At 44.3% G+C, this 12,559-nt stretch overlaps 1 protein-coding gene across 1 annotated transcript in view; it reads left to right on the top strand.

Annotated features, from left to right (window-relative positions):
- The first annotated feature begins 353 nt into the window (after window positions 1-353).
- Window positions 354-12,559, top strand: part of DIPK2B (divergent protein kinase domain 2B) — a 49,998-nt gene continuing 37,792 nt past the window's right edge. Inside the window, exon 1 of the mRNA XM_029603419.1 lies at window positions 354-765. Within this exon, the coding sequence (XP_029459279.1) occupies window positions 542-765 (224 nt within the window). The 5' untranslated portion in view covers window positions 354-541. The remainder of the gene's footprint in view (window positions 766-12,559) is intronic.

Here is a 12,559-nt window from a genome sequence, read left to right as displayed (position 1 = left end):
GAGGAAAAATGGACAATTGTGCAGAAATCAACTTATTTCTAACTGCAGGTGTACATGCTTCTAGCAGCACGATTTCTCCTGGGAAAGATCAACTAATATAACTTTTTCCCCAGATATTTAAATGCATAATTTTCCTCTGCACCTTTAATTATGTCCTCTTCTGTAGCATCAGGATATCCTTCACTTATCTACAGAAGTTCAGATGAGTTCTTGCTTTTGTTTTGGAACATGGTCATGGGTGGGTCAATGCAGCTGCATGAAGCAAAAGGAAAGGGAACCATAGCAACCCAAGTTATCTCTTATCCTCCATGCACTTCCTCACCCCTCCCACTACAGGAACCTTGCTTCCCACCTAAAATAGGAAGCTGAGAGAACCACCAAGAAGTTGGTGCAGGATGGACAGTATTTCTGTCTTGCAAGGGCAAATTCCATTTTTCTGTTATTCAAAGGCTGAAAAATCCCACCGTGAGATAAGAATTTTAGGTGAAGCGCGGTGAAAGCTCCAGAAGTGCAGCACAGAACGGCCGGGGAGATCTTATCAATGGGGTCATGGATGTGCTGCCCATCTCCCGAAGCCTGGCGTGTGCTGATTCTGTTCCAGATTTTAACTCAGGCTTGTATCCCATCCTTGGAGGTTGCTGCCACCACTTCAGTGCCCCGTCTGAAATCCAACTACAATTTCGGCAAGGCTTTCCTGGGACTTGATAAATGCAACGCCTGTGTTGGAACATCCATCTGTAAGAAGTTCTTTAAAGAAGAAATAAGGTCAGCCATGCATGCAAACTCATCACTAATGCAAAAAGTATTTAAAATCAGACCAGGTGGTCTACTGTGCACAGGAAGATGAGTTATTCTGCTTGCTAGCACTTACAACTTGGAAGCTTGCCTTCTCCAGGCATTAATCCATTCCTGGGTGATACTTAAAATGAGAAGGAAATTGAAGGTTTAAGTTTATAATTCCCATTAAGTGCCGTAAGGCAGACTTAGGGAGGATGTATGCAGATGATAGAATTGCTTGCCTGCCCTCCCAATAGAATTAATATATTGTATATAGCCTTAGTCTATTAACAGCATCTCAGTCTTGCTGTCCACTGCTGTTATAATGAATGTTCCTCACCTCGATCTGGTGTCAGTGTTAAGGATGGATGGGGTCGGTTATCGAAATTAACAGTCCAAGGCCAAACTCTAGAAGTGAAGCAGGAAATGATCTCTGAGCTTGCTTTTCTGCTAAGAGAGATGGGTGGTGGCAGTTAGCGAACAAATAATGTCAGCAAGGTACTCTGGTTCCTTTAGCATCCTGCCGCTGGTTGGTTTTCACAGTGATTACATGGGATCCTGGTGCCATGAGCCTTTTTTTGGAACTACCTGGGGACTTCCCCCCCATTTTAATAGACTCACCCTCCCGCTGTTCCCAGTCTGGCCATTGCAGACATGGCGAGGCTGGAGGCCGTGTGCTAGAGTTTCTTGTGGAACCCTGTATCAGGGACTAACCCCAGCCAGCAGGTGTCGCCCTTAACAATGGCCATGACTCTCTCCATGACTGTAAATATTGTCTCTGCAGCAACCCCCAGCTCAGGGGGAAGAATTGAAACTAGGAGGCCCTCTGCATGGGATCGTGTAGCATTGCCACAGAGCCAGCCCACGGTTTCTCTATTAACTGTAGCTATGCGCACATTGCCAGAGCAGGGGCTGTGGACTACTGTGTGGCTTCCAATAGGTGACTGAAATATGGCAACCACTGTAATTCCTCATGTTTGGTTCTTTCTGGCATCTGAGCTCAGAAAATGTTCTCCAGTTCTTCTCCCTTTTCTACCAAGAAAAGAAAGGTTTAGCATATGAGCTCAGCCAGGAAAGAGAAACAGTGGAGCCTGTGATCATACAGGAGAACAAACAATGCCAATTAATTAATTACTTTTATCCCCCCCCCCCCCCCGCCCATTTACTACTGCCTGACAGATAGAAATGACAGAGGTTCCCACACTCTTGATGTGGGTATTCACTGTTAATATTCTAAGGGGGGGAGGGTGGGAGGTGTCTTCTTGCTTTACATACTCATCACTGGAAGTGTATACCAAAAAAAAATGACCGTATAACGCCACGCCAGTGCAGCTGTCAGCCAGGTAATAGCAGGAGGCGAATTCAGATGTCAGGCCGGGACTGTCTTCTGGCAGGGGGGTTATCCCTCGCCACTCGTTAGCAAAATTAATTGTCCTTAGTTATACCTGCCTGTCAGAGACATTGCCTTCCGCTTGTGCATGCTTGATGACAAAGTGTCCAGAGAGGCAAGCTACTAAAATATCAGACAGCAGGACCATTTCTCTTCCAAACCTATTCTAGAACTCGTGCTGGTATTAAAGTTGTCTGAGATGACCAGGGCTTAAAGGTGCCTGAGAGTTTTGCCTCATGGTTTCTGTTTGCATTGTCTCTGCTACTGCTGGTTTTGCCCTTTAAGGCTCAGCTGCCTTCATAGAAGATGAGCCATGGATTTTGAAGGTTCATTGACCATTGCTGAGTGTCTTAGGCGCACTCCCTTGTTTGAGAGAGCCTGAGAGCCTTCTTGGGCATTTTTCAGAAGATATATAAGGAAGGATAGGGGGCATGGGTATTTCTGATGTCATTTCAAGATGAAAGATGAGGCATTCTTAAAACTAGAAGAGTGCTTTCCAGCATTTCCTACAGATTATTACTCGTACAGGTTACAAGAATGGAAAAAATATCTCCATGCCATAGACATGGGGGTTGGGGGGATGAGAAACAGATCTTAGGAGCTACTTTATCTTGGCTTTGAGTCTGTGAAAAGTGCACGCTTGTAGCGGCTGAACCAGTATGCTGTGTCCTGAATTACTGTTTCTAAATTTGCATGTTTTTAGGAGGCTTTGAATTAACACTGCATGGCTAGAAATAGGAGCCACTGATTTCACCTGGAGTAAACCTGTAAATGTGTCGTCCTTGTGCATGGCTGTTAGATACTTTATGTAACCTAATCGAAGGGTCACAGCAAAGTCCCAAGGCTGTCTTCACTATCCCAGATCCACAAAAACACCCAAATTCAGCCCTGGAGGTCAGGGTTCTCCGGCAGGGAGGAAACCTAAGTCTCTGAGGCCCTAGGTGTTGTGCTGGGGTTTCTCTCTTATCTCAATACTCACAGTGATGGTCCCAAGGCAATCCTGTAATAAAAAGGCTCAAAGTCCAGAGGTGGTGGTCAAGTAATAAAATGGTTTCGGTACAACTTAAAAAGGAGCACCCATGCTAGGATTCCAAAAATCATAAACGGGATGAGGAAAATGTGAATTAAAAATGCACTTGTCTTTGTCCATAGTGCCTCTTTTGATGACCCTCCTTCTGTCATTTGTGCCCTGGTCCAAAATGCCTTCTCAAACAAGGGCAGGTAAATTCTCTTCCAACTCCAATATATGTCAGGGATGCTGAGAAACCCCCCCCCCCCCCCTCAAAAAATAGGTTGAATCTTCAAACAACTATCGAAAGCTCAAAGAACTCCAGAAAATGTCAAATCTTTCCAAAAACTTCAGTCTGCCTTCCACCTTACCGTTTACTGGACACAAGATGCAAAAACAGGGATCCAGTCATTTCCTCCAGCGGATCCTCCCTTTCAGTCAGGAGCTGATCCAAAAATGCAGAATCCTCTCTCAAAAAGCTGAAACACTCAACCTCAAAACATCTTCACTTGCTTGGGCCTTGAGGACCTATGCATGTCTTCTCCTACAATAACACCCTTCTGTGAGATCCAGGGATGATGTCTTCTCTCCTTCCCTCTCCCATATCTCCTAACCCTCTCTCCTCTCTGCCACCAAACCTCTGACTTTCTTCTCGTGCTCAGTGCCAATTTATAGCGCCGAGACCCATCCCGAAAAAGAGGATGGTCCAAAAGCTGGGGAGATGCAGGATATCTACCAAACCCCACCAAGACCATTGGGAAAATATTAGAGCGGGTTCTAATCCCCGCTACAAATATCTGAACATTTTTAAATAGGTAGGCAAGAATAGATTGGTACCTAATGTACGCCTTGGAGCTACCCCCTGGTAAGCATCTTAATGTGGATAGGCACGTAGGATCATTTTATAGGCAGTTGTATTGGAACAGCAGTGAGGTCCTGTATTTTACGTGAATTTGTGATATTTTAATTTTTGTATCAATTAATTTATATTAAATTTATATTAAATTGTATATATTATATTGTAAAATGCTTAGAACGTAGAATATGTGGTATATAAATGTTTTAAATAAATAAATAGATACACATGTAAAAAAAAAAAAAAGCTATAAGCAGAGTTCATAAGAAGCATATTTTTAGTTACTTTAAAAAGAGATGGTCCCTGGGACGTGTTTAGGTAGGGTGAGTGAAGTATGCATGCAGAATGGTTTCAATCTGTGCATGTAATCCCCCCAAGCCCCTCTTTCCTATGTCCACAGGGTAAGGAGTTGCAAAGTCCGAGGGTGCTTTTAGCACTGGGAACCCACGTAAGCACATTTTTAAAAGAACAACCATGCGCATTGCACATAGTTTACAATAAACAATGCGCATTGCGCATTGCGCATTGTTTATTGTAAACCGCGGTGATGTATCTTTTTACGTACTGCGGTATATAAAACCCCCTAAATAAATAAATAAATAGTTTTCTTTGAAAATTGCCTCCCAGGTCCACGGGTACAAAACCGCAGTGGACTTTGCACCTAGATGGGCCTCTGAACACTTCCCCTTTGTATCTATGGGAAAGACTCTTAGACCCTTAAGGTAACGAAGTGACCTCCTTCCTTAACCCCGAGAAGCGTAGACAGCGCAGGCTGGCTGTTCATTCGGTCTCTGAGCATTTGCACATTTAAGGTTCCCAGCAAAAATCTGTCCCTTTTTTTCCATCTTTCTATTCCTTTCTCACAGGAAACTCTTTCGCACCACCCTAACAATCCCATAACGTTTCCAGGAAAAATCAGGGACAGAGAACAAAGGCGGGGGACACATTAGCTATTGAGAAGCTGCTTTCTAAATGTAGCTAAAGAAGGGCAGCACCACAGATATCACAAACTATTTCACATTTCTGTGAGCATTTAGGAGAGAATGAGGAGAACAGGAGCCAGAGGGACAGAATTAAGCACAAGCCCAATCACTTTCCTCTCACAGTTTGGAAACAGAACATCCTGTTCGGCCAAGGATTTCGTTTCCTGCAACATCTGGGGGGTGGGGGCGGGAAAGAAATGCACAGAAAATATCAAACAAAAATGTATTCAAAGGAGCACAGTGGACGTTTGCCCGATTTATATGTTTAGCTCTTAGCAGGACTGCCGCGTCACCCCAGGACAACCGAACAAGCTGATCCAGTCCGCCTTTCTTTTTCTTTTACCTCCTTACATGCATGGAGTTGTAGTTATGATTTTCTTAGGGAAATCAAAGGAAACAATCAAAACCAAAATGTATGCAGGCAACAGGGCAAAACCAAGACCACATGGTTGGGCTGAAGTGAGGTGGCAACCCTAACCCTAGTCTCAGCCCGGCCTTTGAGTGAGCCCTCTGCTCAGCCAGTCTGATTTTCAGATTGTCCTGGGCCATTGGGATCCATCGTCTGAGTTTTTCGACTCAGGTGGACGCAAATATCTCTCATGCATATTCACTGTGGAAAACATGAAAACCACAAGGGACTAGGGTGCTTCCAAGAATTGGGTTTCAAACCACTGCCTTAGGGGCAGAAGTCCTTTCAGTGCTTTTAGCACAGCTTTCTGCTTGTTTGACATGTTGCCGTGAAAGAGGCAACCGCTTTAGGCTTTGTGGCCAGAGGATCTTTTCAGACCAGCCTAGCTGACAGAACAGCCGTTAACTACGATTACTGACAGTGCATGTCATGTCTCTAGCGCTGCTAGACGTACCCAGCCCTGTACAGATGCAGAGATTGCCGCTCTGTGGAGCTTGCAATTTAGCCAAGACCCACTGACAAAGTAAGTGAAAAGTATTTTCAGGAAATGTACCTATTACAGTTAACATGAGTAAAATCAAGAAGGCCAGGATCTGGAAGAGTTGGGGTTTTAAGATTTAAAAGCAACCTCAAAAGGGTGGGATTTTAGGTGGAACTTGAATACGGCCACAGAGGAAGTCACGGAGCACTGCAAAGCAGAAAGCATGGAATCTGGAGGTGGTGGTGGAGCAGGAAGGCACAGATAAGAGCAGCTTATTCGATGAACGGAGATCATGAGGAGTGCATGATGAGGTAAGAGAGGAGAGGTAATGAGGAACTAAAGGTTGAAGGCACTTGTAGATAAGTAGGAGAAGCTCAAATTCAGTGGCATTCCTAGATACTTAAAAGATTTGGGACTCGGGCCCAGGGCCAGCCCTTCGACTAGTGGTGCCCCTTTGCAGGGCAGGGAGGTTCTCATCCGGAGAGATGCATCTTGCTTATCAGCCTTTTCACTGTTCGGGCAGCAAAATGTGCACAAGAACATGGAAGCCGTTCCTGCAGCGAGAAGCACATTTCTAGCATGGGAATGCCCTGTGCTGGTTTCTTACTGCGTACCACTATTAATTTTAGCAGTGTCCTCCTCAGTAATATTTCTGTAGTCCAACACCACTGCACTGTGCCCGAGCAAGGAAGTTCAAAATAATTGATGGCCAGCAAGATTTTCTAGTCACCACCTAAAACAGGATATGTAAAATGTCTCATTTAAATTGTAGAACAGGATACGCGCCAGTTATTACACACATTGTTTTAAACAATTAATTGTACAGATAACATAATAGTTTAATACCGCAAAGCATTACATATTCCAATGAAACCAAAACTGATTTTGAGACCTGCATTTTTTGAAGCTCAAAAGATCAGTTTCCATCTGCTCTTTGGAGCTTCCACCTAAACTTGAACCGGAGATGGGATCTGGCAGCTTGGCCCTTCGTCTGCAACATCCGTTCTATATCCCTTCCCAGTTTATGTTAATGCCCTCATCACAGCAGCAGCCTTGGGCCAGCAGCCATGCACCAGGGGTCCTTCTAGAGCGCTAAATCCGGTCCACAGGCGTCACCGTCGCACAAGGCCTAGAGCTCCTTTCTCTGCAGCAACTCCACCCCAGCTTTCAACAATTACAGATTGCTTAGAAGGCGTAGTCGTCACACGGCTGATTTTTTTTAATAGACCGTGGAGCTGCTATGATGTGATTCATTTTGCAAGTTAGTCACTAGTGCTTTTCTGCTGTGTTACTCATGGAGATGAACATAACCCAGCTTCCAAAGCAGAACATTTTTGCCATCTCTGTGACCATCATACTAGGCACCCCCGGTGTAGAATACCTTCATTTGCCTTACGTATAATCATTAGCCCATTCCATTTTATTTTTTTTTACTTTTGTTATGCAAATAAAACGTATCTTATTCCACAATGAATTGAAACTCCCCGACACGGGGCTTGTTGTCGTCATCGCCATAGCAGTTTTCGTGGTGCCAGGATCCGAGAACCGGAAGCAAGCTGATATTTGAAAGAATCGATTAATGAAAGAAAGAGTGGCAGTTAATATGAACATCTCCCTGATGCAGGGAACGAAACACAGACTCGTGTCGGGGAGTTTCATTGTGGAATAAGATACGTTTATTTGCCTAAAAAGTCTAAAAAAAGTTGAAGAGTAGGTATTTAGCCTTGGCTGATGATTACATGGAAGGCAGATGAAGGTATTCTACACCAGGGGTGCTAGCATGGTGGCCACAGAGATGGCAGAAATTTTCTGCTTTGGAAGGTGGCTTATTTTTGTCTACGCTCTTCCTCTTTTGCACCTTTATTATAACTGATAGAAATTAGCCATAAGTTGTCGATCTTTGTAAAGTCAGTCCTAAGGTGCACCTTTTATTGCCAAGCTGTAATGTGCTTTTGGTTGCTATTGTTATGCACCTTTCTTATTGTGCCAGTGCAGTTGACCCCTGCCCTATGCTGCTATTCTAATATGCTGCAAACCATTTTGGGTGAACCCTACATTCAAATAAGCAGTTAATAAATCTGAGTGCGACAGGGTGCTCAGTTCTTCCTCTGCTGGAGGTGGTTGCCCATCAGGGGTATGGCCTCATTGGCCTTGACTGGCCAGCTTGTCAGTAGAGTGAGTCAGAGGTTGCTATCCAGAACCTGCCCCTATGTGTGAGGTCAGTGTACGGTAGGTCTGCTAATGTTGCGTACCACTCCCCCTTGGGGGGGTTGGGTTGGAAGTGTGTATAAAATCCCTTGCATCCATGTGATGCAGTAAAGAGGATTCAGGAGTCAGGAGCTGAGAATCAGCCTTAACACAGGGCTGAGGGAGCAGGTGCTTCTCCTTGCCTGAAAGGAGTAAAAAGATCCAGAGGCAGGAGGGGGTGAAGCTCTGGATCCCCAGAGAGTTCAGAAGAGGGACGAACCCTACCTTTGAGGAGCTCCAGAAAGGAGGGATTTCTCCAGAGACAGCGTGCAGTGGAGAAGATTGTCTTAGGAGGTTCCAGAGAGAAGTAGCCTGCCCAGGAAAATCTTCAGGCATGCTGACTGATTAACTCCAGCAGCCAGAGACTCCATTAAGCGAAAGAGAGACAGTGAGAAGAAGATCTGCATTACCCAAAAGATGCTGGGAGGACCCAGGGTGGAAGGCTACCTTCCCTATAGAGCTGACCGGTTTGGGAGAGTATAAGAAAGATGGGGGGGGGGGGGGGGGGTGTTGTACTTTAGACTGTGTTTGTTGGAGTGCACCACCGTCTTGTGTGCTGTGCTCTGGATTTTGTTTTTCCTGCCACAAGTTTTATTTCGAACAACAGCTTGGAGTGGATTGTGTGAGGGTTTTTTCGTGCCGAAGACCCCAGAAAGATAGAAAAATCTAAGGGCCTTGAAAAGACTGCCCTCTGGGAGGTCATAGGGCCTTGTGTAGGCCACAACCCTCTTTGTGTACCCCTGTCCCCAAAAGCAGACCTGGACGGTGAGTACACGAGTAATAAATCATTTGAATAATAAATATTATTACATTTACAGTGAATAATAAATATTCACTGTAAATGCGTTTTACTATGTAAGTATTCCTGTCCCTTTTCTCTTTTTTCCTCCTATCCCAGTTGGTAATTTCCTTGTTCATTGTAACTATTATTTTCTGCACCAGTTCAATTACCCTAGTTCTATGTTTATTATACGACTTGTTAAATGTAAACCGACTTGATGCAACCTTTGGTCGTGAAAGCCGGTATAGAAATTAATAAATAAATAAATAAATAAAATAAATTTGTCCAGATAAAGTTAGCTAGATAAATTATCAGAGATATTCAGTAGGATAAAAATCCTACTGAATATTCCTGAATAAAGTTACCCAGTTACATTTAACCAGATACTTTTAAACCTCACTGGTTATCTTTGGGATATCCTCGATTAGATAATTTTAGGTTTATCTGGCTATATTTAAAAAAAGGAGGGAGGGGGAGCCAGTAAGTGGTAACTTTTTCGGCTAACTCTTATTATTGGAGTTAGTCAGATAAGTTTCCCAACTAACTCATCCCCAACACAAAACACGCCCAAAACACCACCAACTTATTCAGCTAAATTTTAGTTGAATAATGATTTAGCAAGCTAAAATGTAGCTAAGTAGTGCCAGTGATATAAAAAAAAGTTGGCATATAGTTGAATGACTCTCGTAGGTTATCCAGCTATGTGTCTTTGATTATTGACCTCACTATATATGTTTCAGCAGAGAGAAAGAGGAGTTGACGATGACCAGGTGCAAGTTGGGTAGACAAGTTGATTGCTGTTGCTGTCACAAAAAACATGATGTTTGTTCTCCTAAAAAAAAAAAGAACCAGCAGAAAATGATCAGACCTCTATGCAATAATTCAATTTTCATCCATTTGGGAGCCAAAAGATTATACTCGGACACATACACCACAGAAAATCCTCCTGCTCCATTAATATGTAGGCCATGTGATACACTAACATGTTATTGTTAGGTTGTTTTTTTTTTGGGGGGGGGGATTAGCTAATATTTAGGTAGGGTTGTAAAACATTTCTTCACAATCCCCAGAATTTTTTTCAACACTTAATTTTCAGACAATGCTTTCCATATTTAGTTTTTGAAGGAGGGCAAGAGTTTGAAATGATATCCAAATAACTGAAAGAGGCAGGGGGTGCTCTGACCTTCACTCCTCCACTGCAAAACATCTGTTTTTTGCAGAACTGAAACTTGAATTCCTCTTTGAGAGGGTTATATTGGCTGCTTCCTGATTACCAGCGTGTGCTAACGGTCACTTAAATATGTCCTGTACCTGGCTTTGCAAGCAGTTGCCATTTGGGCACATAAGATCCAAAGCACAATATCGGAGAGATGAGCAAGAAACTGAACAGGTACGCAGCTTTTCCAAATTCTCTAGGGTTTGTGGCATCTAATTTTTAAGCACATAAAAGTTTCTTTCCTTCAACATCTAATCAAGCACTTCATAACTGGAACAAAACAGAAGGACGAAATATTGTCTAGTCACACTCAAACCCGGCTTTATCTATTCAAACCAAAGCCATTATAACACTTTAAAAATACTTGGGCACTGAGATCTAAAAATCAATTAGGCCGCATAGGTTGGATGTCTTAAAACTGCATCACTTAGGAGTCCCATCTCTTGATATTCAGATGAGGTTGAAGATGCCTAACATTGCACATGCATAACAGGAAAGAATCTGAATCAGCTTTAGGCTCATGAAACCTTAGCAGGGGTGGTTCTATCATTAGGCAGGGTGAGGCGGCCACTTCAGGTGGCAAAACTTTTGAGGCAGCAAAAAATGCCCAACCGCCACCCACAAAAAAAACCCCTCTGTGGCGGTTGCCTCACCCTGCACGAAGATACAACCATCCGTGGCTCCAAATGACGAGTGCCAGTGGGCAGGAAGAAGGTGATGGCAGTGATGCAAAATTGTGACCTGCCCATGGGGGATCTCAGGCAAGGAATAAGATGGCAGCAGCAACCAGAAATTGTAACGTGCCTGCGGGAATCCCAAGCCCAGCGGGCAGGAAGACGACAGCAGCAGCGGCGCGAAACTGTGACGCCCCCACAGGCAGGAAGAAGACGGCAGCGTCACAAAATTATTACGTGACCCGTGGCCACGGGGATCCCAGGCCCCGCGAGCAGAGAAAGAAACCTCAGGTCAGTGCAGAATTATGATGGGAACACCTCAGGCGCAAAGAAGAAGAGAACTGGTCAGTAGGGGGTGAGGGATGGGAAGAGATGGGGGTGAGTGAGAGGGAATGGAATGGTACAGCAGGGGAAGGGGAAGTGAGATAAAGAGGGGAAGCAAAGAGGGCCGAGTGCATGAAGAGGAAGAAAGAGAAAGTGGGGTGATTGAGAAAGAAAGGAGGGGATGAGAAAGGGGATGGAAAGGGGGGGGAGCGAGAGAACCTGTGAGTGAGTGCGTGTGTGTATGTTAGATGTATGTTAGAAAGTGTGGGCCAGATTTTCGAATCTATGCCCGACACGCGCAGCCGCACACATGTCATAAAATCCAGGGTCAGAGCGTGCACCCCAATGGCTTTCCCCGTTTCCTCCGAGACAGCTCCAAAATCGGAGCGGCCTCGGAGGGAACTTTCCTTCTGCCCCCCCCCATCTTCCCCTCCCTTCCCCTACCTAACCCGCCCCCCAGCCCTATCTAACCCCTCCCTTACCTTTGTTAAATAAGTTGCGCTTGCCTTTGAGCAGGCATAGGTTGCGTGCACCGGCCAAGTGCCGGCGTGCAATCCCCCGGCCTAGAGGGCCTTCGGAGCCCTCTGGCCACGCCCCGCCTCGGACCGCCCCTTTTCTCGAGCCCCGGGACATGCATGTGACGCCAAGCCTATGCAAAATAAGCTTGGCGCGCGCAGGAGCGGGTTTTCGGGGTTACGTGCGCAACCCTTTGAACATCCGCCCCTGTGTGTATATGAGATAGCATTGGCAAAGTTTGTGTATAACTCCTTTCCCCCACTTATCCAGGACAATGTCACGGTGACTGGAAATCAAAAGTTCCCAAGCATGGAAAGCTGGGAATTTTTTAAATCCTTAGTTGTAATTATTGGATGTTATTTGATGTGTTTGCTGCTGTTTCAAATATTTTGTTTTTGGGAACATTCAAAAAATGTTTATATGAATTTAATTATAGAATGCTATTCTATTTGTTGGGTATACTGAAATATTTATTTACTTTTATTAGTATGGTTTTACTATTATGATCGATATTTTATATTTCCTGATTTTATTGTTTTATGAGGAATGGTGGTTTCTGTTTTTCCATTGTTGCACTGTATGCAGTGTCTGGCTTTTTGCAATTTCCAGTTCAGTTTTTGTCTGCACACTTCTGGTCATTTTATTCTATATTTAGTGAGGGTCTGTCTGAGCTCTGGCATGTGACAGAAGTGAGGGATTCTCCCTCTGTGTAGTTTCTGTGTAGGGATCTACAGCAGCCTGGCTTGTTCTGTTTTCTTAATAGGAGATGTATTGGTGTTTTAGGGCCTGGTGTAATGTTTGCATTACACCAGGCCCTAAAAAATAAACCATGTTGTTGTAAGTGATATTTTTATATGCGAAGACTGTACTTTGAATATCCTTTTCATGTAAAATCT

Source organism: Rhinatrema bivittatum, chromosome 5 (genome assembly GCF_901001135.1).
Source record: "Rhinatrema bivittatum chromosome 5, aRhiBiv1.1, whole genome shotgun sequence".
In the NCBI taxonomy this organism is placed as follows: Eukaryota; Metazoa; Chordata; class Amphibia; order Gymnophiona; family Rhinatrematidae; genus Rhinatrema; species Rhinatrema bivittatum.
The sequence above is the reverse complement of the archived record's forward strand: the minus strand, read 5'-3'. Positions and strand labels throughout refer to the sequence as shown.